The following is a 27,936-nucleotide window of genomic DNA, read 5'->3' on the forward strand; positions in this document are numbered from 1 at the left end:
ATCTATCTATCTATCTATCTATCTATCTATCTATCTATCTATCTCATATATATATATCTATCTATCTATCGCTATCTCTCTATATCTCATATATATATATCTATATATATATCTATATCTCTATCTCTCTATATCTCACATATATATATATATCTATATATATATCTATATATCTCTATCTCTATATCTCATATATATATATCTATATCTATCTATCTATCTATCTATCTATATCTATCTATATCTATCTACCTATCTATATCTATCTATATCTCTATCTCTCGATATCTCATATATCTATATATATATCTATATCTATCTATATATCTATCTATATCTATCTATCTATATCTATCTACCTATCTATATCTATCTATATCTCTATCTCTCAATATCTCATATATCTATATATATCTATCTATATCTATCTATATATCTATCTATCTCTATCTATCTATCTCTCTCTCTCTATATCTCATCTATCTATATCTATCTATCTATATATCTATCTATATCTATATACACACACACACATCACTGCACCCAATACAAACTATATTTATACTTAACTGTGAGATAGATTTATAATCAATTCATAAATCCCTCATTTAGATTCAACAGGCAGAGACAGTGATAGTGTAAAACTGGGAAGTTTATTGCTTGTGTATGTTTGAATGAGAGATTCCTTCACAATCTTCAAACTGCACAAGCGCACATTCATCTGAATTGTGTTTCCGCCCATCTCGTCGGCAGAGCTATCTTACAGAGAAGTGTGTGAGCGAGAGAAACAAAGGCCCAGAGCCCAGTCTGACCACGTATAAAGAAAAATCAAAGCATTCGAAATGTGGCGCAAAGAAAGAAAAAAGGCCAGACGTTACATTGTAAAATCACATAGCAATTGGTAATTACAGGGAATGCTATACTAACGTTTGATTACAGGATATACAGAAAGAAAAAGCACGAGACGGCACAGATTCTGATGAGAGTGTAAACCAGACGTACAACAGTCGCGCTTTAACCTTTACTGTATGTTTTAATGTTAGATATCCGTCCACACGCTCCTTACCCTCGGACCTCAGACACTGGCATCTCTCAACAGAACCGTGTTTATCTCTCTGTGTGTGTTTGCACACTGGAATCTTTTTGTACTGAATAAATACAATAGCGACATACAGGGCCGTTACGAGGACTCCGGGGCCGTCTGCTGTAAGAGGGGCTCGGTGGGTACAGGTATGTCTTTGACCGCAGGGTTAGGTGTGGCATCCAGTATGAGCGCTGGAGTTTGCACGTTCGCTAAGGAGACGGGCGGTCCGAAGTCAGATGGTGCCAGGGAAGATGGCAGCGTGACGCCTGGCATGCTGGGAAGTGTGGAAGATAGAACGGGGTGCATGGGCAGAGGAGAGATGCCAGGCAGGTTCAGAGGAGGAAGAGGGGGCAAACCTACAGAGAGAGACACACAAGCGTTTAAATCAGCGCCTTCTCAATTTAAATAAATCACATTCATTTGTATCACCATTACTGCTTTTCTGTCCCCAAATTTAAAACCTCTTAAATTGACAATTAAGGCCCCGATCACACCTATCGCGTTTTTCAGGTTCGAAAACCACCGACACGTCATATCAGCCTTTTATTAACTTTATTTACTTTGTTAACATTGTGTAGTTACGGTTTGTGAAGTCGTTAAGCTCCTGGTAACCCGCGAGTGCACCACAAGTTTATCCTCCATCATCGCACTCTCCAGGCGTTCATGCAACTGTAGCTTTCATCACTAAAACGGAAGGCCCGCCTCTCCATTCATTCGATTGGACTAGTGTTGTCACGGTACCAAAATTTCAGTATTCGGTACCAATACCAGTGAACATCCACGGTTCTCAGTACCAATTTCGGTACCAAAGGTTAATTTAGATTAAATTTACATAATTATATTAAAGTGTATATCACAGTTACAAAGATGGAAACTGTAGTATTAAAAACACTTTACAATAAGATTCCATTTGTTAGATAACATTAGATAAAATGACCTAACAATAAACAATAGTTATATACTGTCGCAATTATTCTCCTTTAGGGGTTAATTTAAAAATACATCATTTTTTAAATCAAAAGTTAACATTATTTCTGTTAACATTATTTAATGCACAAATTAATGAATGAAGTGAACAAACATGACCAATCAAGTGTTTGTATTAAATAACATTCACAAACATTAATTAATGTTGTAAAAATATATTGTTCACTCAATGTGTTATGTTAGATAACGCATTAAGTGATGTTAATGAATGGTATCTTATTGTAGCGTTACCAAACTATACAGGAGATAAAACGTGTTTTATTTGACTTGACTGTACTTTTATTTAATCCAAAACTGCATTCATATTTAATTTTAAAAGGGCTTTTTAAACCTGCTAAGAGTTATCCAGCCAAGAATAAGACTAGAACTGCTTTACTGACGGACTGATATTAATGACATAATGATGGCTGCACGCGCAAACACATCATCAGCACCGCCGGTCGCCATGTCTCAGCGCTTTTATGAAGAGGACGCAACTGCAGCGCTTCGGGCATGCACGCGCATCAAGTACCAGGTTTGAGAAAACCTGGTACCGTGACGTTTAAAAAAAATTTAGTACCGACTTGGTACCGAAGTACCGGGTCTTTTGACTACACTAGATTGGACAGTGGAAAAAAACGCGACGACGTTGGGCGCTTTTTCGCTCGGAGTTGCTTTTTTTTCAACTGCAAAAACACGAGGCGCAGTAGGCGGTAAAACGCTAGGCGCATAAACAGCGCAGAACGCTCACTGCCATAGGAAAACAATTGAAAAAAGGCGCCTCTCACTGTAAAAAACGCGTCAGGTGTGATCGGGGCCTAAGACTTTTAAGATATCTAATGTGCTTTTTTACATGTTCATCTTGTAATGTTGCTGTTTGAGCTTGAAAAAGCGGAGCAAAATTACAAAGTCCCTCCAGCGGGAGTTATTCTCTACATCAGTGTCACTGTTTCTGAACTCCCTGAAACACCTACATTGTAGTCTTGAGTTTTCTTCGGGGAACAAACACGTCACGATATTCCTCATTTAAATAATTCCCGCCCAAAGAAGTTAGGCATTCTTTCAGGCATGAAAACCTATTCTAGTAGACTCTGAAAACAAAATCAAGGCTTTGCAAAAGGGCATACCTGGAAGTAGGTTCCCTTTAAGACTTTAAATTTGATTGAATTTAAGACTTTTTAAGGACCCGTGAGGACCTTGTTTACATGTCAGTCACACACACGTCAGTTCCTTCCTGCCTAAGTGGCCGGTTCTTAGTCAGAATAAGCTGTAATATGGTATAATGTCTTTAATGTGTAATAATGTATACCTGCTGTATTATGAGGTAACCCACTGATTCCAGCTAAAGATACAGCGCTAAGGTTCGGTAATGGTAGATTAAGGTTCGGGAGGTTAGGCAGGTTTGGCAGGGGAGGGAGACCAGACGGTAAGGACATCAAACCTACAAGCACAAAATGAAAATCATTTATTCACATAACAGAGAATGTGAAAAGAAGCTTATATTACTTATATAAGTGCATGTTCTCTACCTGGTACAGTGGTGGAGGGGTTGACGATGGGAAGGGGACCCAGCCCTGGGGTCACCTGAGTGGGCAGCAGGGGGACTGTAGGAACACCTGCAGAAAATGACAATATTTGTATTAAAGGGCACCTATTATGCAAAATTCACTTTTACATGGTGTTTGAACATAAATGTGTGTTGGCAGTGTGTGAGCAAAACCAACCTAGAATGATAAAAATCCACCCAGTAGTTTTTTTACTATCTCAATAAATCATAAGCACTGTCTCAGAACACCCTGTTCTAGATTTCCCTCACTGTGACGTAGAAATGAGCTAAGCCCCACCAGCGTGATTTGATTGACATCTGGTTTTGGCATAGACCCCGCCCTCGGTGATCTGCATCCTCCATTGTTTCAACGACAGCCGGTAATGTCTCCTAAGAAGTGTAGGTGTTCTGTTGTGGGATGTAAGAATGGACATACTAGTCTTCACTGACATCAGAGCCATTGAAAACGCAGCGGATGGATTTTATTTATGAAGAAAAGGCGCCACTTAAACTTCCTAAATACGAGAATCATGTTCTGACTGACTGTTTAGTGAACGAGGGTCAAAGTTAATCCTCAAGTGTGGATCGTTGCCTACAGTTCGGGATCCAACGTCACCTCCAGAAAAAGTAAGTGTATTTTATGATTTTTGAGCAAATAGTCATTTCAATCGATGTCAGCCAGTTCAACAACAAATGCGTCTAAAGCTATTTATTGTCGTCGTCATAGGATGTCTCAACAAACAACGTCAGGCAGTTTTATGTCACGTAGGCATTTTTTTGCAGCATTTACAAATGTAAATAAATTAAGGTCTGCTCTATCTCCATAGACAGTAGGCTATATAAACGTCTATCTCCCTCCCCTTAAGAAATAAATAAATAAATCGTTTGTACTTAGCAAACGTTATCACAGTAGTGTGTGTGTGTAGTTTCAAAAAATTGCGCGAACGTTATCACAGTAGTGTGTGTGTGTAGTTTCAAAAAATTGCGCGAACGTTATCACAGTTCGTGTGTGTGTGTGTGTGTTGCACACCCATAATGGCAAAGGGGACGCGATTAAAACTTTGTAAGTACATAAATGTATCAAATAACCATTCCGAGACGTTTAGTCCATTCTCATTCGTGTTTATTCTGTGCCAGACTCTCTTCATCATCTGGGTCCAGCAGCAGGGCGGGGATATGCAGCTCATTTACATTTAAAGTGGTAGACACAAAACAGCTCTTTTTAAAACAGGCCCCAAAAATGACATTTTCAAATGGTTATAATAAATTAACTGTGGGGTATTTTGTGCTGAAACTTCACAAATACATTCTGGGGACACCCAAGACCAATATTACATCTTCTAAAAAGGGGCATAATAGGTGCCCTTTAACATTATAAATTATGAGTGATGTAGAAAAAATATGAAGAAGAGAATAAATGTAGACATTTCACCTGTGTGGAGCTCGCTGGGCATTGAGGGCTGGGCAGAGCTGAGGGACAGGCCGGACAGACTGTCCTCAAGTCCTGTGGGAACAGGCTGTGACACAGGGGGCGGAGTCACTGCCGACAGCTGAACCTACACAAAACATCATCGTAGTCAAACGGCAGACCAAATATATTCAAATACACCATGTGAAATACACACACTAACCTCTGTGAAGCCGTCTTTCAGCGGGCTGGCGGGTTCACTGGGCGTGTGTCCGGGGAAGCTGATTTTCTTGCCCTCTTCGAAGGGCCGAGTTGGGATTCTGTGCAGGTAACCATAGCCGATACCGCAGCCGAGACTGAGCGGAGAAAAATAATCACGTCAGACACACACACACACACAGAGGCAGGAACCAGAGGAGAGCACGAGAGTTTCACACACCTGCCCTCTCCACCCCAGGCACCGTTGGGCGTGATGACCACTTCTCTGCAGTTGTCCGTGTCGGTGTTGTAGACGTAGAGTTTCAGGCCTTTGCCCTCATGGGTTTCTATCAATGAGAATAAGTCCTCTGACTGGAGAAAGAGCACAGAATGAAGAGAGAAAATAAAAATCACTGAAATTTATCTTGATTTTAGGGCTGGACCCGAATTTTCGAATATTCGTTTGGTGGGTTGGTATTCGATTTGAAAATTTGACATTCGAATATTCGTTTTTTTTTTTTTTGCACACCTGGGATCCCCCGCGAAACGGTTCTCATTCGCCTTGAATAAGGTCGGCGACACACTGGCTGCGTGGAGTGTCCTTTTTATTTCGGCTCCCATATTAACAGGTTGAAGTTTGCACAATGCCTGCGAGACGCGCGGCTCGAGCCACGCGGAAAACGCGTGCATGCTAGAAATAGAACCGACGCCTGAGTGTTCCAGCAATGGGAGTGTTCTCTGGCTAGAGCAGAACAGCGGAGTGTGTGTGGACAGAAGTGCATGCCTGAGCTTGTGTTTTGGGTAAAGCTGCGTTGCTTTGACATTGTGGAAAATAGAATAATAGAAACAAAATGTATTAGCCTTTTTACCTGTTATTATCAATCTAAATTAATCTCGTTTTTAATTTAACTTAATTTCGTTTTTCTTTATTTAAATTTTGTTTTCCTTTATTTAAATTTCATTTTCCTTTATTTAAATTTCGTTTTCCTTTATTTAAATTTCGTTTTTCTTTATTTAAATTTCATTTTTCTTTATTTAAATCTACCCTTTACTGTGTCAGTAATTTGTAATTCAGAAAAATATTAGACTAGGCTACCTTAAAAGTATTGCTTAATTTAACAGACCTGTGTGTGTGTTTTATATCACTAGTGCAGTGTCAGTTCTCAGAGCATTAGCCCTGCCCGCGTGAGGTGCGCCGCTTCCCGCTCGCGCTGTTCTGTAGTTTACTAAAAGTTTATTCATTCTGAACGTGTCGCGTCTGGGGTGTCCATCTATATTGCACCAAATGCACACTGCACTCTCTTGTGAAGTCGATTGGATGAACGGTTCTCGAAATAATCAAAATGCAAACGGACAGACACATAGAGATTCCTGCCTTTATTAGAGAGAAGAATATGTTCATCCCCCTCTCTCCGAAGCTTCGAATATTCGATGTTCATTACTACCGAAGCTTCAAAGCTCAAAAAATGGTATTCGGACCAGCCCTACTTGATTTGTTTGTGATGTATTCTATAATGTTACAAATTCTGCTGATTTGTCACTAAAATAATGTCATCTAACTGGCTAAAGCAAAGGAGACGTTGGTAATTTTGCACAAGAGGCCTTGAACTGTTATTTTAGCATTATTTACATTAAAGTATTTACTCATTTTAAAAGGGCATTTTTTGTATATTTTCAGATTTCAAGTCACCTTTATTTATATAGCACTTTTTACAATACAGATTTTTTCAAAGCAGCTTTACAGCGATAACAGGAAAATAATGCAACAGTTTGTTTCTGCTGTACAGCAGATCTAGAAGAAAATAGCGTCATAGTCCAGCTTAAGTAAGTTCAGTGATGGTTCATTTTCATTGTAAAAAAGTTATTAATTTATTTCATTTCTATATAAGTTCAGTTCTCATATATAATGGTGTCAATGCAGGCAGATCAATATAATACTGTTGAATATTAAATTTTGGTTTCAGTTTTAGTCATTTTATGCGTTTATCATTATTTTATATTTTTATTTATCTTTCCTTTATTTTTAGTACCTAAACTTAGTTGCCAAGGTAGCGTTTTTCAAAAACTTTTTTGTTAGTTTTATTTAACAACAACAACACTGGTCTTGAAAACATAAGAATGTGTTTAAAACTATAAAACCAATCAGTTTTCATGTCGTTGTTTTACAGAAAATGTGTGCTCATGAATTTATTATAGCGGATTAATTCACAGCTTCTTTTTCTTAAAAAAAAAAGATGTGGTGAATGAAACATTTAATGAAAAATCTAAATATTTCTGTCAATGCAAAATGATAAAAATATATTTTATGAACATGATGAGCACAGCACTTTTTTGGTCATTTCAGCGCTTTTCCCAGGATGCCTGAAGAATCTGCAAGTGTTTTAATCTATATTTGAGCTGCAGTGCACGATATTAATTGACAATTTATCCACGATACAGATGTTTTTGCACAATCATCATGACGTCTGAAAAGAGTTTGTGATGTGAATGAGAGAAACGCACCTCGTTCATGACTGTGTCTGCTCCGATGATGTAATCTGTGTGTGGTCTTAATCCTGCTAATGCTGCTGGAGAATTTGGTTCCACCTCCTACAAAACAAGTGAAAAACGAGTCAAGGCGCACATTTCTTACAACTCGACCGACCGGTCTGTTTTACAAGAACACACCCAATGCTGAACCACGACTAATTGACCACAAGTTGTTAATCAAAGCAATCGTGGTACTTTCATCAAATGCAACCCCGCCCTTACAAAAATATGCAGTGTAAATAAAAAAACTCATTCCAGCAGCTTTCTCTGATTACGTTTCACCACTCTTCATTTACTCACCAAAACATGCCAGACGTTCTCATTGGCTCCTTCAAAGCTGCAAAAGCGGATGCTGACCCCCAGAAGACCCTGGCCGCCCCACATGTTGCTGGGAGTAACCGTGGCTTCCCGCAGCTCGAGGGTTTTGCTGCTGTACACCAACATCTTCACAGGTTTCTCAACGCTAGCCTTCAATATGTCTTTCAGCGTGTCATTATCCTTGTTCTACATAAATCAAAGCAAAAACAACATTAAACAGCAACAAACATACTAGGTAGGATAGTGTAAAATGATGCAATATAACACCATACAAAATGAATGTCAACTACACATTCATTTTAAACTTTAAATAATGTACAGTCCAGGTGTGCATATATCAGATGTTTTACAATGGCTTCAAATGTGGTTTGTCCAATCAGATTTTAGAGTCAGAACTGTCAGTTTTACTGTTTAGAGTCTTACAAGCATTACACAGTACCAGACTTCATTTTTAAAGTATCTAATTCACTGGATTGTCCCAAAATTGGTATTATTACATGGCTATTCAATATATAAACCAATTTTCCATTCCAAGGCAAATCAAGCTAGTTTCTTTATCTGTTTCTTACATGCTTATAACTTAAAAACACTGGATGAGGTTCAATGAATAGTCAGTTCATTGAAGAGATAATGGATGGCCATGCACCATGTGCAACAAACCTACCAGTCTAGTGTTGTTGATGGACACAATGAAGTCAAAGAAGGGTTCAAGACCTGCTCTGTGCCCGGGAGAATTCTCCTGCACCTGCATAACAGAGAAAGGAGACTGGTTATACCATAACATTCAAATAAAAATACCAAACATCAATATCTTCTGGCAAAACTCTAAACTGATATATATGTGATCATGAAATAATGCTCTTTGCATCAGGAAAATGTCACAGTTTACAGCCTTGACTGAGATGTCAACCTACAAAATATGCAGTCATGCATGTACCCAAAAATCAAAATGGCATGCTGCTCTTACACACGTTATGCTGTTTCTTGAGTAAATTGCTTTAGTTTAGGTCAGTTTGAGTTGTGGCAGATGAAAGCTGGACATTTTAACAGCTATTCATAATGAAGCTATGCATAAAGCTTCTTCAACAGCCCATCCACACACAAAAAAAAATGACATGGCGCAGTAGGATGAATAAAGACTTGCAGGCTATCAGTCTTTGCTTGTCAAATTCTGAAAAGAAATCTCTTGACATTTAACAGCAGAGATTTTCATTTAGCCGCGTTAGCATTTAGCCAACGTTAGCAGGCCGCACTGATGTCCCCGCCCTCGATTTGAACTTTCCGCTGCCTGAGAGTCGCGATCTCCCGTATGAGTGGAAGAAAGAGGCCGATAGAGTGGACGGGTCTGTAAAACACACTCACTCTGAGAACGTGATAGCCCTCCGAACCACCTCCTGGAATTTCCAAACTCTGCGATCCCCCCATGATCCCCGCTTCGTGTCACCTGTGAGAATATAATCAGTTTTATTATTTTTCTCCCAGCTGCCGGTTTTGTGGACAGACACGTCGGAGTCTTCCAGAGATGCGCGCGACGGTTGTGAATGACGTGGCAGCGCAAGGAGGGCTCGTGCTTATGTGGCGCACAGGTGAGACTGCAGCGGTACACACACACACACGGAGGCTTTGATTTTTCATATTATGAATCAGTGAAGCAGGGTCTATTTCTCATTTTTAAGCGTAAAGCAGGTAAACGATTGGATATGCAAGCAACCATACCACCAAAATACACTAGTGATGTCCGGTTCGTGAACGAATCATTCTTTTGAACCGGTTCTTTTTAGTGAACCGGTCTAACCAGTACACTAAATCGGACTGAATCGTCCGAAACAGTTCGCGTCTTGCGTCAGCGCTGATCCACAAGTACTCACTTTCGGACATGCCTGACACTCCCTCTGACTCGAAATAAACCAATATCCCGGAGTATATTTTACTCCAGTAAATCCAACAGTTCACTGAACTGAGTCATGCTGAGAGAAGTGATGAGCTCGAGTAGCTGATACTGAGCATGCGCGTACTACCGAACGTACAGGTAGTCAGGCACAGCGGTTCTCAATCACTCACTAGTACATAACCGAGAACTGTTTGTTTCGGACACGTTCGACATACTGAGAACGGATGAGCTGATGAGCTCACGGGAGCGATGTTCGTTTGAATCGGATCTTTTTTTAATGAATCGGTTGAGCGGTTCACAAACCAGTCTGAACGATTCGTTCACGAGCCGTTCTCGAGTTGAAGTAAATCTGTTTAGGACAGTCTTCAAAAATAACCCCACTCGTTCTCTCTGCTAATAAAAATAATACATAATTATTTTTGGTGCCTCGCCTCTCCAAAGATTAGATTAAGATGATAAGTGGTGGATGTATTTGCTAAATATCATTAAAGGCACCATGAAATCAATTGAACAATTCCTATTTTTTTTTTTTGAATGAAATTTACCAGTGTTTGTTATAAATGATTTATCCATGCACAACATTATTTTTTTTTAATTATGTGCCCTCATAATCTGTAATCAAATAAGTTACACTCCCTCCTGCAATAACATCTCTACTCCGGTGAGGTGTTCACTGGCTTGAGGGCGGGGCAACCTGTCACTCACATGAGATCGCAGCAATTCAAAACAATGATCCAACGAACCAATCAATTCCCTTACAGACCAAATCAAGTCCAGTTCTATTCAGAATCATGTTTAGGTGCATGAAAATGTAAAGTCGATGTCCCTACACTAAAAGACCTTTTGGTTTGTTCACATAGATGGATGTCACATGGATATCAGTCCATTGTCACAGTTGTAAAAATGATGAGCGGCAGAAGGACGATGAACAAAGAGAAGAACATTTATTTGCTAGACAGATTTATTTGTCAATGACAAAAAATCATTATAACATTTCAAATAAATGTATCACATTGTGACCGTATAAAATGTGTTTTCTGATTTTATACATTTTACTAGATATAAAACTTAATGAAAACTTTGACAAACAGCTTGAAGTCAAAACATAACTTGTATTACTACATAAATATGCATCACATCTGCAACACCAGTTCTTTTTGAAATCGTTGTGTAGTGTTAAGAACCAGAACTGAGGGAGACGAGCGTCCAGTTTCTCAGTGAGGTTAACACAGAGTCAGTTCTTTGACCAGTGGCTTGTTTTGATAGTTTGTTAGGAGGCAGGCTACTGCAAAAAGCTGGTTGATACTGCCAGAAATGCTCAGAGGGATAACAGTGTCAAACAGATAGATCCCTTTTATTTGCTGAATTATCTTCTCCACGTGTATTCTTAACCGTGCAAAGTCCTGAGTGACCAGCACTTCATCCTGAGACAGATGGGATTTGTCACAAAGCAGTCTGTGAACTTTGCAGGGCACTAGGTCATCGATTCTGAAACCCTCGTCCACCATTACAGCCATGTCTTTATCCAAAAGAGGGATAATTCCAGATTGCCTGAACAATTCATTGTCACTGACAGATCCAGGATACAGTGAGGAAACAAAAGTTACAGCACCATGCGGTGACACACCGATCATTCCTTTCATGGTAGTGTGGGACTTACACTGAGAAAGCGTCTCGTTCTGTACGAGTAAAGATGAAGGCATCTGACATCTCAGCTCTGTATGGTCAATGATGACTTGGGTGTCAGAGTACTTGCTGAACACACTCGGCATCATGGCTCTAATGTCCTCAGGAGACATCCATATTCTGACAGCGCCCAATAAGGTGTACAAAAAATGGACCCAACTTTTGATGATCCTGCTGACGGCAGTCTGATGAATGTTAAAGCGATCGCCCAGATCTCTCTCTTCCAGACCCAGCGACAGGTACACCAAGAACAGGAACAGTTCATCGATCAGTGGAAGACATCGGCTCTGGTAGGAGGTAAGTCTTAGAGTTAATGAAGATAATCATTGCCTGGTCATCATAAATGTACAGTACAGGCCAAAAGTTTGGACACATTACTATTTTTAATGTTTTTGAAAGAAGTTTCTTCTGCTCATCAAGCCTGCATTTATTTGATCAAAAATACTGAATTTTTTTTTAATATTGTGATATATTATTACAATTTAAAATAATTGGTTTTCAATTTATTATACTTTAAATTATCATTTATTTCCGTGATGCAAAGCTGAATTTTCAGGATCATTACTCCAGTCTTCAGTGTCACATGTGACATCCGGTCTATCACATGATCCTTTAGAAATCATTCTAATATTCTGATTTATTATGAGTGTTGGAAACAGTTCTGCTGCCTAATATATTTGATGAATAAAAGGTTAAAAAGAACTGCATTTATTCAAAATAAAAAAAAACATTTTCTAATAATATAAATCTTCTTTACTATCACTTTTTATCAATTTAACACATCCTTGCTGAATAAAAGTATTGATTTATTTCAAAAAAAGAAAAAAAAAAAATTACTGACCCCAAATTACTGACCAGTAGTGTATATTGTTGTTACAAAAGATTTCTATTTTTAAAACATTTGCTTTTTTATTCATCAAAGTATCCTACAAAAGTATCACAGGTTATGAAAAAATATTAAGCAGCAGAACTGTTTCCAACTTTGATAATGAATCATCATATTAGAATGATTTCTAAAGGATCATGTGATAGACTGGAGTAATGATCCTGAAAATTCAGCTTTGCATCACAGGAATAAATGATAATTTAAAGTATAATAAATTGAAAACCAATTATTTTAAATTGTAATAATATATCACAAAATTACATTTTTTTCTGTATTTTTGATCAAATAAATGCAGGCTTGATGAGCAGAAGAAACTTCTTTCAAAAACATTAAAAATAGTAATGTTTCCAAACTTTTGGCCTGTACTGTATCTGCGCATTTTAAATTAGATTGACTTAGATATCAGTGGTCTTTCGGCTGCTGATTTATCAGCCAGCTGCTTTTAAAAACAAAATGTTGTAGAATAAAGCAGTGTTTCTCAACTCCAGTCCAGAACAGAATGTCTCTCAAATTAAAACATCTGATTCAACTCATCAGCTTCTTAGGATTTGTTCACACTTGTAGTTCAGTTTGTTTAGTCCGGACTAAAATTTTAACACCGAACCTAAAGGCATAGGGATATGTTCACAATCCTCAGTTTTGATTACGTATATTGGGTCTCATTCATGAAACATTCGTAAATATACAAGTCAATATGTGAGTGATTTGCGCGTATCGAGACCTTCCCGAAAACTCTTCTCCTGATTCACAAATACTTCGTAAACGTCAGATGTGATAGTGAAATGTGTGTGTGTGTTAATGAATTCCAATCAGTCGTAAATGGGACGCGCTTGCACGCTCATTCTCAATTATCATAAATCCCGCCCATTAAATCCGAATGACAACTATATATGGGCATCATATTATGACACCAAACGGAGGATTTCAACATGTCTTCTCGAAAGCGAATGAAAAAGAGAAATTTCTCAGATGCAGAAATTGAAGTTTTATTATCAGAAGTTCATTCAAAACGCCACATTTTATTTTCAAGCGTACATAGTGGCGTATCAGGTCCTAAAAAAAGGAAGCTTGGCAGCGTATTACAGATGCAGTTAATAGAGTTTCATCTGTTAATCGAGCAGTCCCAGAAGTGAAAAGAAAATGGTTCGACGTGAAGCTTGACTGCAACACTTGTGACTTGAGGACTTGTGTTCCGTTTGCAGATGCTATTACTGGCTCTCATAATAAAAGTAAAAAGAAAAACCCTGTGTAATTACTATATATAATATTTTTTCAAAATGCTGTGTAAATATGTACCCGATTAAGGTGAATTAAAATGCAGCCTTATTAATGAGCAAAACGTTCGGATGTTTAACGCACTATTTACGCGTGGCTGGTTTCGTACCAACTAACATTTGGAAAATACGAACATTTTAATGAATCCGAAAATTTACACCAGAACCACTTTACACACGATTTACACAAAAATTCGTTCTGCTCGTGTTTCATGAATGAGACTTATTATGCGTCGGAACTTACCGAACATCCAAAACACTTCTGTTGTATGTGCGTAGCACCTACATATAATGGTGTTTTGACCAGCTGAGAACTCGTGAAGAGCTTATAAAATGTGTAAAGGAGTCAAAACAGCGTCAGGAATCCCTCCGTCACACAAACCAGGATCTGCAGCGAGGAGACGCGGTTCTGATGCCTGTACTGAACTGTGATGAGCAACATCACGACTATAACGAGTAAAAACAGGTGTGCTTGAGCATTCTGTCCTTTTTAGCGTTGCATCTTGTGACATCATATCCTGTTTTTGGTGCGTTTACATGTCTTTGATCCTTGTTGCGTTCTGAAACCCATCCTTTTAGCGTCTCCGTCCTCTTGTTTGGCGCACCAGGATTCGGACTGGCAGCGTTCACACTTATTCAAATTAACCGCACTAACAGAGCAGTCGATTATTGTGTGAACACACCCTTAGTGCGTTATATAGGGAGACATTTACAACATTCTGGAGTTGAGGAACACTGGTATAAATGATGCTTACCGTTTGATGAGATGGATCAGCTGCCTTGACAGGAGCTTCTGTTGAGCTGGAAGTGGATGGCTGTGCACCAACACACACAATTCTGCTGGTTGCAGGTTCAATCTGCCTCCAAAATGCCTGTAGATGTCGGTAGCTGGCAAATCTAATAGAGTGAAATGAAATGATTTCCTTTAAATCCAAACATAACTTATTATTGAGGATAGCCCTATTTGTTAGAATAAATTCCAGCATGATCTGAATTTTTAATGGCTGCATTGTTATATCAGCATTCCTATGTGTTCATGTAAATATTGCTTTTATTAATTTCGGGATCCTAAATTCAATTTGTTCATCAAATATTGTGAGAGAGTCACTTCAGAAAATTTGTACTTAAACCGCTCAATTCATATGGATTAGTTTTACGATATCTTTCTAGAACTTTTTGAAGCGTCAAAGTGGTAGTTGCTTAGCTGTCAATGGAGGGACAGAATGAAACCTCTAAGAGATATTAATGTGTGTTCCGAAGATGAATGAAAGTCTTGCAGGTTTTGAACTACATGGGGTGAGTAATTAATTTTTGTGTGAACTATCCCTTTAATATGCTCCTGTGTTCATAGGGTGCCCTCATATCATTACAGAGCTGGTCTCATTGGTCACACACAGTATATAGGCTATCGACTGAATGAGTGAACACAAGTCATCATAACCACAGGAGTATGCAATATAACTATCATATGACACAAATACGTACCTGGTATAGAATCTAATGTCATCGTCCGATGCTGCAAACCTCTCCAAGCCGAACGACTGCTTCAGTGTCACTTCTTCCAGCCTCTTTTGCAGCTCTTCTATCAGCAGCTGCTGGGCCTCGATCTTCTCATACGCTATATCCAACGCTGATGGTTCTGGTTTTGCATCGTAATCGTGGCACTGAAGCAACAACTCAACATCCATGTTTTCCTTTTCAGCTCCTTCATCCTCCGGCCGTGGTCTCCTTCTCTCCCAGACACTGCCTGCCGGTAAAGAGTAATCGTTCCAGGCGAACAGCACAGGCACAGCCCCCTCTCTCAGGTGTCGTCGCCCACCCTGAACAACATCCGTGGAGACGAAATGTCTACTGCAGACTGTCGTGGTCCTCTTAACTACAAGATTCTCACGTCTCACATTTCGCATCCATAGTTTCCTTAAGGTTTCGTCCTTTGGGATGTGGTGGAAACTAACGGTGGAGTTGAACATCCCTGACACCGCGCATTTAGGCACACAACAGAAGTTGCTGTTAGGATTATCCCGCTTCTGGTATTTTGGTGGTTTTGACGAAGACATTTTCCTCTCAATAACATTCAGATATTAAAATAAAATAGTGTAAACATAAAATGAACTAGCTAGATTAGCAGATAAGTTCATGGCAATGCGCCATTTTTTTTGTCAATGCGTAACTTCCGTTTTCTGTAAAACAGGGCGCATCGCTTCCGGTTCAGGTGAGCTGCTTTTCTCAAGATGCATTCAAAGCATAAGATATGTCCACCGCATATGCAGATTCAATTTTTTTTTAATTCTTCTTCTCACAAACATTCGAACATTTAAATCGAATAAAACGACGACAATAAAAATAACTAGCTAACGTTAGGTTATATGATTAGTACAAAGATATCGGGGTCATTTCACTTTCTCCAAACCGGATGTGTTGAGAGCAGGAGTCCGTTTTTTTTATTTATTTTTTTATTTTACCCTGGCTACATATTTGTTTCTGTGCAGTACTGTACACTTGTTTGGTTTGTTCCTTCCCAAGGGTGCAGCGATTTGTATTATTTTGAAGCACCCCCGGACGCCGCCATTGGCTAACGGAACCCCACCTGCAGTTAGCATCCCATTGACTCCCATTCATTTTGGCGTCACTTTGACAGCGAATAACTTCACATCTGAGGCGTTTAAAGACTCCATTTGTCCATTATTTATTTCTAAAGAAACACGAAAATGTATAAAAGGCTCCATTACCTTGTAGCTTACGTTATGGCCCTGTAGAAGCAGTTTTTGTAAAAGTAGGCTAACGATTGCGTCACAGCCACGCGACTCTCTGTCGCACAGTAGGAAATTACCGTATGGACAGGAAGAGAAGCTCGCGAGCAATCGGGAGGACGTCGAGGCAAAATGACAAAGTAATTAATCAGAACACCTACAAAAAGTTTCTCCTGCTCCAAGATCATGGACAGCTCCTACTCACGCTCTCCGTCTCTGCAAGTTTCGGAAGGTAATGATTCAGATTGATCTTGGCACAGCCACTAGAAGACAGACGGTTTGCTCACGTCACATCTACGTCGTCGAGCTCAGTTTGAGTCTGCGCAGTACGCTGGACCCCAGGAAGTAAAAGTTTCTAATGGGCTTCACTTTGTCTCCGTTGAATCCATAGACAGTATATAAACTGGACACAGCGACCCCATAGGTTTCAACGGAGAGAAGTTGAAGCACATAAGGAGCAGTCATTTCCTGATTGCCAAGCGTACTGCGCAGACTCAAACTGAGCTTGACGACGGGGATGTGACGTGAGCAGCCTGCCTGACAGTTGTAAGTTTTCTAGCAGCTGTGCCTGACGAAATCTGAACCATTCCCTTCCGAATCTTGCAGAGATGGAAAGCGTGAGTAGGATCTGTCCATGAGCTAGGAGCAGGAGCAACGTCATGACTCTCTATGGGCTTCTCCTTTGACTTTATCGGACTTTATGCCTCCGCGTCCCCCAAATTGCCCGCGAGCTTCTCTTCCTGTCTCTACGGTAATTTCCAGAGAGTCGCGTGGTTTTGACGCAATCGTTAGCCTACTTTTACAAAAACTGCTTCTACGGGGCCATAATGTAAGATACAAGGTAATGGAGCCTTTTATACATTGTCGTGTTTCTTTAGAAATAAATAATGGACAAATGGAGTCTTTAAACGCCTCAGATGTAAAGTTATTCGCTGTCAAAGTGACGCCAAAATGAATGGAAGTCAATGGGATGCTAACAGCAGGTGAAGGCTTGTTAGCCAATGGCGGCTCCCGGGGGTACCTTCAAACTAATACGAAACGCTTACCCACTGGTTGAATCCAATGGGGTCGCTGTGTCCATTTCTTTTACTGTCTATGGTTCCTTCTATCTCTGTGTCTACACTTCCTTAATAAAAAAAGAGCAGTTTTCCGGATTTGTCACGTGACATTCTTCGATATAGCGTACATTCTGGAATAAATACGCTACAAGTAAATAAGTTGGCATTAGCCTTTATGCCATATCAGAGCCGTGCCATATTATTCTGAGAGTGCAGTCAAATAGAGATTTTTTGAAATGTATAAATAAAACTTAATAGAAAAAAAATGTATAAATACCAATGTGCGTGTACTAAATAAAAATGATGTTTTTTTGTAACTTATCTCTTACATTAAATTAAATACCTGTATAATAAGGTTTTTAGTATCATTATTCATGTGTCAATGATTGTCCAGTAGAACACAGACACCGTCCTCACATTTTACACTTACAAATTTTGTAGTCTTCTTTAACTATGTTGTGTTAAAGGGATAGTTCACCCAAAAATGAAAATTCTGTTATCACTTACTCACCGTCAAGTTGTTCCAAACCTGTATGAAGAAGAATATATTTAGATGAAAATCGATAATCAAACTGTTGATGACCCCCATCGACTTCCATAGTATGAAGACGTTAATGGGTCCCATTAACTTTTTGGTCACCGACATTCTTCAAAATATCTTCTTTTGTGTTCAGCAGAAGAAAGAAATTCATACAGGTTTGGAACAACTTGAGGGTGAGTAAATGATGACAGATTTGTCATTTTTGGGTGAACTATCCCTTTAATGTTAATGTGGGGTTCAGCGCCCTCTGGAGGGAGTCAAATGTGTGCAACATGTTTTCAGTTCTTCATGTCTGTGTGACACTGCCTCCCTGTGGCTGATGCATTACAGCAGAAGAACATATAGGCCAATAAAAGGAAAACATGAGAAGTGATCTTTTATAGAGTCATGCTTTTGCAAATGTTTTTCAACTGAACTTTTCTCTAATCTTTGCATCATTTATACTTAATATGGCTCCTCGGCTCTCTGATCTGATCTGTAACTTGGCATATGAATAATATTTCAACAGTGCTGGGTAGATTACTTACAAATTATAATCGCAGCTGGTTAAAATAAGAATTAAATAAAAGGAAACACAAACAATCTCAAGTGTGAAGTGCATAAGCTTTAAAATAAAAGAGTCCGATTTTACTTTTTAAAAAGACGACCAACAGAACATTCTTATAGTTTAGTAGCTTTTATTGTGTTAATAACAGTTTACATATAGTGATTGCATTTTAAAGTGCCAGCCTTACCGAGGAGACCAGATCGCCCTCCTCACATTCAACATTTACAGTCAACAATTTACTGCAATAGAGGAAAAAGATTATTGTGCATTTGTCAAAAACATTGAACATTAAATAAAGTCATCTTTCACATGTTCAAAGACAACCGTTGAATCTTAATACAGCAGTGAAATATCAATAAACCTTTAATAAATATTTATATTATTAACACAATCTTCCAGCATCCAGAGGACATCATTTCTCTCCTTCCCTCTAAGTTTGTGCTTTTTGCTTTATTGTTTTCTTTTGTGGTTTCTTCTCTTTATATATATATTTATATGATGCTATAATCGCCTGAGTTGAATATCAATAATCAGCATTAAACATCTGGTTACTAACCTTCAGATAATTGATAGGATTGCTTGTAACATTCAGTCAAAGATACACACAATAACATTATAACACTAACACACTGATTGCACAGAGTCAAGGGCCTGAACAACAATAAACATATACAATATATTCATATTTACTGTATATAAATGTCTATACTATAATTTATATGCTTGCTTATTTCAAAGAATATCGAGTATATTGTAAAATGTATGGCACTAGTTCTGTCTTTGGCTCACAAGTACACTACAGGACTATTAAACATTAACCTAAACGTTATTGATTATATATATATATATATTGTCTTAAAGTACAAACGAAGAACCATTACAAATGGGAGAAATACTGAACCTTTAAACACTGCTCGGCTCACAATATAAATAAAGGTCTTTGTTTATCTATTTTTATATCATTTCAAACGGAAAATTCTTGAATATGTTTCACCTCACAAAGGTGTTGATTAACCACTTTACATGACCTACTAACAAGGTAAGTTCTAGAAACACAACACTAAAATACAGATCAACCACTGGTTCACACACACTGACCCCACTACTACACAGAAAGGGCTTCGAGCTTCATTAAAAGGGCCTTTGCTCATCTTTATCTTGTATTTACAAACCCGAAGCACCGGCTGTTACACATGATCCCAGTGGACTTAAACTGTGCTGTAAGGTGACCGTGTAGTTATACTAGGGAAAAGCTTGCTTCCGCCATGGAATAAAACAATAAAGGTAATTGCAAAAAAAAAAAAAAAAAATTTAGATAGATTTTTTTCTCTCTCGAGTAAAATTGTTTTATTTGTAATTGCGAGTTTATATCTCTCAATTCGGACTTTATTTTTCTCTCAAAGTGTGAGATATAAACTCAGAATTGCAAGGGAAAAAAGGTAGAATTGTGAGATATAAACTTAATCGCAACTTTTTTTCTCGCAATTCTGACTTTTTTTCTCGTAATTGCAAATTTAGGCTATATCTAACAATTCTGACTTTTTGCTCGCAATTGCGAGTTTTATTTGTAATTGCGAGCTTTTTATAATTCAGAAAAAAAATTCTCCCAATTATACGTATAGTAGCACACATACGACTGCAAGATGTCTGTTAAAGATCACTTCATCTGGAAAGCATCTGCTGTTTACTAACATCTGATAGACATCTTTAAGATGTCAGTTTAACATACATTCTAAATCAATACATCTTAAAGACATCTTCTAAACGCCTATTTGACATCTGACAGGAAACGTCCTATAGACGTATTGCAGATGAGCAAACACTCTTAAAAATACGTCTTCCAGATGTAAACACACACATCAAATAGACGTCTCCGTGATGTACGTGTGCTATCTGCTACGTTATATTTGTAATTTCGAGTTTATATCTCAAAATTCGTGCAAAATTGCGTTATAAACTCGAAAATTGCGAGAAATAAAGTCCGAATTGCGATATAAACTCGCAATTATAAAACACTTTTTTTCTTACAATTATGATGGTTTTCTCGCAATTGCAAGTTTATATCTCACAATTCCAATTTTTAAGATAACTCTCAATTCTGACTTTTTTTCCTCAAAGTGTGAGATATAAACTCGGAATTGCAAGAAAAAAAAAGTCAGAATTGTGAGATATAAACTTAATTGCAACTTTTTTTTCTCACAATTATGATGTTTTTCTCACAATTCCAACTTTATTTCTCACAATTCCAAATTGTTATGATACCTCTCAATTCTGACTTTTTTTTCTCAGAATATAACTTTTGTGAGTTATAAAGTCCGGATTCTAAAATATAAACTAACAACTGCAAAAAAAAAAAAAGTCAGAATTGAGAGATAAAAATTTTAGTTTTACTCCAAGGCGGAAACAAGCCTCCATGCTAAACAGGCTATGTAATCTGTAAGTGAAAGATCTACAGACATTGAGAAGAAGGACAGAACATATTGGACCACAACACGACGTCGAAACATAGCCATTAAATGTGTAGAGCGCACGACTGTCCCGTCGAGTGCCTGAGCCACTATTATACACAGTTCCCTGCTCTTACACGTCATGACCCAGCCTCTCGATCTCGTCGATCAGGAAATCGATGTCTGACATTGTGACGGCATGATTGGAGACCACCATTCGGAAGAAGTTGACTTTGTCTCCCTGTGGTTGGTACCCTACCATGGTTGTGCCGCACTCCATCATCAATGCCTTGATCTTCGGCGCCACCTGCAGGGGAAAACAGGGGAATTACGACACATGCTACTCTTGTTACTCTTGATTTGGTAGTTATATGAGATGATGAAGTACCCTGTGTAGCTTCTCCCGTCGCTCGTCTCCGTGTGGCATGCCACGCAAGCTTGGTGGAATATACCAGAAGCAAACATTTGTGTGCTGGGGCTGTAGAGAGCAAAATAAAAGCAATAACAAAAGCCATTACATCCAGTGTTAGGTAAGCATTTCTTTCAATCTATAAATATGTGTGTTCCAGATACAAACCTGGCCCTCAAAGACCATTTCATATCCCTCACGGTTCTTGATTTTATTGTAGAGATATTCAGAAAGCTCCAGGCATCTGTCAATGTGCTGCTCAAACCCAATTGTGCCCTGCAAGGATAAAATTCACCAGGCACAATAAAAATGTTTTTCTCAACAAAATACTTAGTGCTAGAGCCACATAACTGTCTTCATATTAAAAGTTGAGGTAACACTTCATTTTAAGGTTACTGAGCTACATGTTACTACATGCACTTACTATAGTAATAACAGTAAATTATGCATAATTACAACTAACCCCAAACCAAACCCTAACCGTAACCCTATTGTAATAACTTTAACTAATTAATTCTCATGTAAAGCAAAATATACTATATTGCAAATCTCAGTTTGTGTTGTCGCAAAAATGTACCTCTCTCTATATAAAGTGGGATATATATTATGTCCAAATTTTTTCACATATATACAGTATGCAAAAAAGGTACAGCAATATATACTATATAGCAAATCCCAACGCTTTGAATGTTTACATCATCATAAAACGTAACTATAATCGCATAGGTCTATATATAAAGTTGAATTATATATATTGTACATACAGTACACTCATGTAAAGCAACTGCATACATCAAAGCCTGATTTTTTATTTTGTCACAAAATGCAACTATACTATTGGCCAGCTCTTTATATAAAGTTGGATATATAAGTGTCCAACTTTATCCGCATGCGCTGATATACTATATAGCAAATCTCAAATGCTTGATTGCTTTTATCATGGAGAAATGTAAACTATACTCAGCTCTAATCTGCTGAATGTGACTAAGACATGAAGATATTATAAACACTGAAACATGATTTTCTTTAAAGTTGTTTCAAAACAATATATATTGTGAAAATCGCTATGCAAATTAATTTGACTTGACTTGACATAATAGCGGCTGCTGTGACCCACCTTGGCCTTCCACATGAGCCAGAATTTGAAGATGTCTACATGTCTGCCACACTGGATGGCCTTGTCTCCGGTGTCGTAGTTCACGTCGTACTGTTTGTCTGGTTGGAAGAGGTATCCAGCACACATGGAGTTGCAGCCCTGCAGAATGCCCTGAAACAGAAGCACAGCGTATTCAATGTGATCAGCAGCAATATTAACTAAACTTGATCTACATGCATTAATTTAGCAGATGAGTATATCCACATGAGTTAGGTGTGTAACTGCATTGCCAACATTTTAGTTTAGACTTGTACACAGGGGCCTAAAATTAACACTCGCCAAGCGCCATGCAAGTAAAAATCGGCGTTGAGGACGAGTATATGAAACTCGCCAGTTGGCCGGTAACATTTTTATGAATTCTAACAATGCATGAACTTGAACAAACTTGAACGACGCTCGGGACAGTTGATGGGCCAGCGCTGCATTGTCACGAAAGTTTAAGCAGAAAATTTAAATATTCAAGCGCAAGAAGATGCAAAAGGGATACATTTCGTTACTCGTTCTAGGTGAAAAGTTTTGTTTGCGTACCCTTCTGAAGCGCGCGCACAAACACTAAACTAAGCTATCTTTCATGTCTTCTTGCACTGGAGCAGACAAATTCACACAAAATTATGTAAAAAAAAATACCAAGTATCCTAGTGAACATAGTCAGTTATGTCTTAAAGCTACACTGTGTAGGATTTTCTCCCATCTAGTGGTGAAATTGTTTATGACTACCAACTGAATATTACTTTCTAGCCCCTCCCATTCCGAGGGCGTTTTAACTCCAACGGTGGCCAAATTATTTCAAATCTACCGGCAGTCGCGAGTAATCTCCCCCTCGCATTCGTCACGGCGCCACTGAGTGTAAAAACGTGAAAGGCGAAGCTTGAATTTCCAGGTATGTCCCTCTTTGGCTAATGTATTTTCAAGATGGAGGCGCAAAATGGCTGCCGCCATTCGAGCGACTTGCTCGTATGTATTCTAAATACATCTACGCTTACGAGAATACTTGATTAGTTGGTAGAAGTAATTACACATTAATGAGCACATATCATTTTGAAAGATCAAAGTGTTTTTTGCTAAGAATCAACTTAAAAAATTATACAGTGTAGCTTTAAGTGAATGTAAACAGTTGAGAAAGTATATTAGATCCGTGCATTCGCTCTTAAAGTGACAGTAGCCTAATATTCCTGCTGCTGTCTGTGTTTTTAATCTTAATCAAACAACAAAGGACAAAGAAAAAAATCACTCACTGCTCTTGACTAAATAGCTTTTGTAACTAAGGATTAATTAATACAGACGTTTAATTTATACAGTGAAGACTATGCAATGTTGTTTTACATTTGCGTACTTTTAGTACATTTGTGTACCTGAAAACTACTGTCAGACCTGAAAAGCCTGAAAAGCTCTGTTTATTTAATTTGTATATTTGTTATATTGTATTTATTTGTCCTTTTGCTTGTAATTTGATTATTTGTTCTTATTTTTTTACTGACTGTTTGCTTGTCTTTAATAATGTTTTAAATATATATTAGTTAAGCTAGTAGTTTTAGCTGTCGTGTCGAAATTTCTAGAGAATTGTGAATTTTCACTTGTTAAAATTTTTGTGTCATAACTGCCTGTTTTTGCAAAAACAGTTTCATGGCCGGTAAAAAATATGTATAGCCGGTACATTTTCTTAAGTCACCGGCCATTAGCAGGTGCAGAGAAAAGTTAATTTCAGGCCCTGCTTGTGCATGTTCACTACTGTTCAGAGGTCTGGAGCTGGTAAGATTGTTTAATGCTTTTGAATGAAGTCGCTTCTGCTTATTTGATCAGAAACACAGTAAAAACAGTAGCATTTCTTTTGAAATATTATTACAATTTAAAATAACTGTTTTCTATGTGAATATATGTAACTAATTTATTCCTGTGATCAAAGCTGAATTTTCAGCATCATTACTCCAGTCTTCAGAGTCACATGATCCTTCAGAAATCATTCTAATATGATGATTTGATGCTCAAGAAACATTTATGTTTATTATCAATGTTGAAAACAGCTGTGCTGCTTCATATACATTTTTGCAGGATTTTTTTATAAAAAGACGGTTCAAAAGAACAGCATTTGAAATAGAAATCTTTTGATCAATTTTATTCAGCCCTTAATTTCATTTGAGAAAAAAAAAAAAAAATGTTTACAATAGTGTATATGTCTGTTTATGTCCAAGTCTCACCTTGTCTCTAACCAGGATGGCTGAACATTGCAACGGTACACCCATCATCTTATGAGGGTTCCATGTGACAGAGTTTGCCCTGAAACAAACACACGAGTGGGGTTTCAGCTCACACTGCACCTTACCTGTGACATACAGTCACTTTAGCACCTCATCATCACCTGTGGTTTTTACATACCTCTCAATTCCGCTAAGCTTGTGACGGTGTTTCCTGGACATCAACAGTCCTCCGCCCCATGCGCCCTGGAGATTTATTCATTCATTTATTCAGTGATATATTCATGTATTTATCCTGAAAGCACTGATTGAAAATGCATGCATTTGAGTCAAACTTACATCCACGTGCAACCACAGGTCGTACTTCTCGCAGATGTCGGCAATGTCATTGATGGGATCGAATGCTCCATATACTGTGGTACCAGCCGTCGCATTCACAAACAGTGGCACGTAACCCTAAAATACACATTTAAAATCACATTCACTGTTGATAGTGCATGGCCTAAAGATAATGCCCTAACAGCAGAGTGCCACTTCATTAACAGAAGCACAAGAAGGTCAACTCATCCATCAGCTTGAGGATACCTGCCCCGGTATTGATCCACTGACCTCTTCAGGCACAGAGGTTAAATACGCTCACTCACTTGTCTCAAGAGCACAGAACAGAGCAGTGTAGTGTGTGCATTTACACACCTTCTGTTTAGCATCAATGATCTTGGCCTCTAAGTCAGCAGGTATGACACGCCCCCTAAACAAGACAGCCAATTAGGTATAAGTGGGAGGGACTATAAAAGTCCATGTGCTTATATACATAACCATATATATATATACACATACATATATAACATAGTTTTGAGCTTTTTATCCTTATTTATTCTTATATAACTGACACAGAACTGTACTGTCATGATACCTCTCATCTGTCTTCAGGAGAATGACGTTTTCTTTGCCAAATCCCAGTACAGCTCCAGCCTTTTTGATTGAGTAATGACTCTGCAAAAAAATAAGCAAGTGCTGCCAGTCAACCAAAATATCCAAAATAATATAGATAGAATACAATTAATGTAATCATTCACACTTACACGACAAAAATAAATATATGACCCCCAGAGGGAGACAAATCCTCGTGTGCACTTACATGTTCAGATGTGAAGAGCACGAGTCTTGGTGCTGCTGACATGCCTTTGGTTTTGACTTCTGGGAAATACTTATACCGTGCAACCATCACACTGTACATGTTTGATATGGCACCACCTGTGAACAGATGAGCATTCAGTGTATTTCAGCACCACAGGAATTAAATCCATCATTTCCTATTTTTATGCATAATATGGTCATTGTTTTGTTATATGTTTTTGGGTGAACATCATACGTTTGTAATTGTAATATTCAATCATTTTGTTTGTTATGGATTATTTCGATTTATTATTCACCTGGTGAGAAGAGTCCATCGCCATCCCCGTTCGGCCAGCCAATCATCTCTCTCATCTTCTTTAGGGTCAGCTGCTCCATCAGAACAAATACGGGTGCGATCTCATATGTGAACCTGAACACACAAACACCAAATGAAATTTGGTCAATATGAGATTCGTTTGAGATTAATATTTAGTATATTTAGTCACAAGAAGAAACATATTTTTTGCTTAGTTTAACAACCAAATCACAGTGTAAAGAAATTATAAATAATAAAATAAATTAGGCTACACTTAAAAAAAAAATTCACATTATTTTAATTGGTGGTTTTTGATTGGTGATTTAGTTTTGGAACTCGATTCTGATTGGCTTTCCAAGAATTCTGATGCTGATTGATATCAGCCTTACGATAACTCGATAGGCTTAAATATGGAAGCTTGTTTCCGCCACAGAATAAAAAATAAAAAAGGTAATTGCGAATTTTTATCCCACATTTCTGACTTCTTTTCTCAGAATTGCATTATTTGACTCACAATTGCGCTTTATAAAGTCAGAATCACGAGATATAGGCTAAACTCGCAATTGCGCCAAAATAAAATTCAAACAAGCTTAGGCTACTGTGTGGTGTTTTTCTTTTATTTTTTTATTTATTTTTATGAAATTTGACTTGGTTATGAGTTTCGTTTGAGATTTATATTTCTGACATTCATAGCTAAATCAGGCAACAGCTACTTCAGAGATTCACAGTCCCTGCAGACATTGTTCCGACAGAGGAACATTCTGTCCCTCTCGGCTGCTTTGAATATCGCTAATTAAAAGACGGCTGTGATAGACTAGATAAGGGCTCATTTCAGGGTGTTTTAATGAAGGGAGTCAGTATTCTGATGGCTATCTGTCCGTCTAAATGCAGGAGTAACTTCAGTCTGACGGGGGACAGACAGCGTGTAAATGAGGGGACGGCTGCGCGCGCCTGATAAGAACACACTCCCGCACAAATCCATCTCATTCAGAGAAGAGAGGGACGAAAGTGTGATGAACACAAGTAGGACAGGGAACAGCCCCGGGCAGACTCATTGTTCAGCTCCGTCACAAAAGGAACAAAGATTTAAGACAGTAAAAATAACCGAGAATCATCAATAACATGCAGCTAAAACATGATTCCGGCTGTCATAATGTCATATAAATAGAACAATGTATTTTCCCGCAGATCTTACACGTGTTGGATTTGACAAATTGCATTTTCATGTACAAATGGAGGAGAAACCAACCGGAAATTTAATACCTGTCTGAATATTGCGGTGGCACAATGTATATCGGGACCTTTTACCATTGTATTATGAAATTGTGTCATATAGTCTACATTTGCATAACACAAAGTCATAATCACATGCTCACTATAAGCACAATATGCTGATGAAAAGAACAAGAGATGATCCATCATTTTTGTTGTGATTGTCTTATTAATAGCTACATTTAATTGAAAAGTGATTTTTGAGTAAATACTTGTGTAATTAATTCTTAATTCAGCATGTCATTTGCTGTATTATGCACTGAATATATCAGCATTATATGTGCCTATGTTGGTCTCTAGATATCAATATCGGCATTAACCACTGAAAATCGTTTATCATAAAGAC

General features: G+C 38.1%; 3 protein-coding genes across 4 annotated transcripts; all 3 read right to left on the minus strand.

The window, feature by feature from the left end:
• Positions 1-634: 634 nt before the first annotated feature.
• LOC308686528 (Golgi reassembly-stacking protein 2-like) lies at positions 635-10,044 on the minus strand. 2 transcript variants are annotated; one of them, XM_081394961.1, is made up of 11 exons: positions 9,918-10,044; positions 9,412-9,493; positions 8,714-8,794; positions 8,032-8,235; positions 7,705-7,791; positions 5,444-5,574; positions 5,228-5,360; positions 5,029-5,152; positions 3,580-3,666; positions 3,360-3,491; positions 635-1,440 (listed from the first exon to the last, which is right to left on the minus strand). In XM_081394961.1, the coding sequence occupies exons 2-11, from the start codon at positions 9,472-9,474 to the stop codon at positions 1,181-1,183; spliced, it is 1,302 nt and encodes a 433-aa protein (XP_081251087.1). In that variant the 5' UTR covers positions 9,475-9,493; positions 9,918-10,044; the 3' UTR covers positions 635-1,180. The 2 variants fall into 2 exon arrangements, with proteins under 2 accessions (XP_081251087.1, XP_081251086.1); XM_081394960.1 differs by lacking the exon at positions 9,918-10,044 and having other exon boundaries at positions 9,412-9,800.
• Positions 10,045-10,860: 816 nt separating this feature from the next.
• Positions 10,861-17,037, minus strand: LOC308686527 (uncharacterized protein). The gene is made up of 3 exons (XM_081394959.1): positions 15,272-17,037; positions 14,542-14,683; positions 10,861-11,913 (listed from the first exon to the last, which is right to left on the minus strand). The coding sequence occupies exons 1-3, from the start codon at positions 15,841-15,843 to the stop codon at positions 11,164-11,166; spliced, it is 1,464 nt and encodes a 487-aa protein (XP_081251085.1). The 5' UTR covers positions 15,844-17,037; the 3' UTR covers positions 10,861-11,163.
• A 1,813-nt stretch (positions 17,038-18,850) lies between these two features.
• LOC308686526 (glutamate decarboxylase 1-like) lies at positions 18,851-26,429 on the minus strand. Its single transcript, XM_081394958.1, has 11 exons — positions 26,320-26,429; positions 26,025-26,140; positions 25,800-25,879; positions 25,580-25,634; positions 25,226-25,342; positions 25,068-25,132; positions 24,890-24,968; positions 22,656-22,805; positions 21,707-21,814; positions 21,518-21,607; positions 18,851-21,436 (listed from the first exon to the last, which is right to left on the minus strand). The coding sequence occupies exons 1-11, from the start codon at positions 26,396-26,398 to the stop codon at positions 21,263-21,265; spliced, it is 1,113 nt and encodes a 370-aa protein (XP_081251084.1). The 5' UTR covers positions 26,399-26,429; the 3' UTR covers positions 18,851-21,262.
• Positions 26,430-27,936: the final 1,507 nt, after the last annotated feature.

Source organism: Scardinius erythrophthalmus, assembly GCF_964197995.2.
Source record: "Scardinius erythrophthalmus genome assembly, contig: HAP1_SCAFFOLD_377, whole genome shotgun sequence".
NCBI lineage: Eukaryota > Metazoa > Chordata > Actinopteri > Cypriniformes > Leuciscidae > Scardinius > Scardinius erythrophthalmus.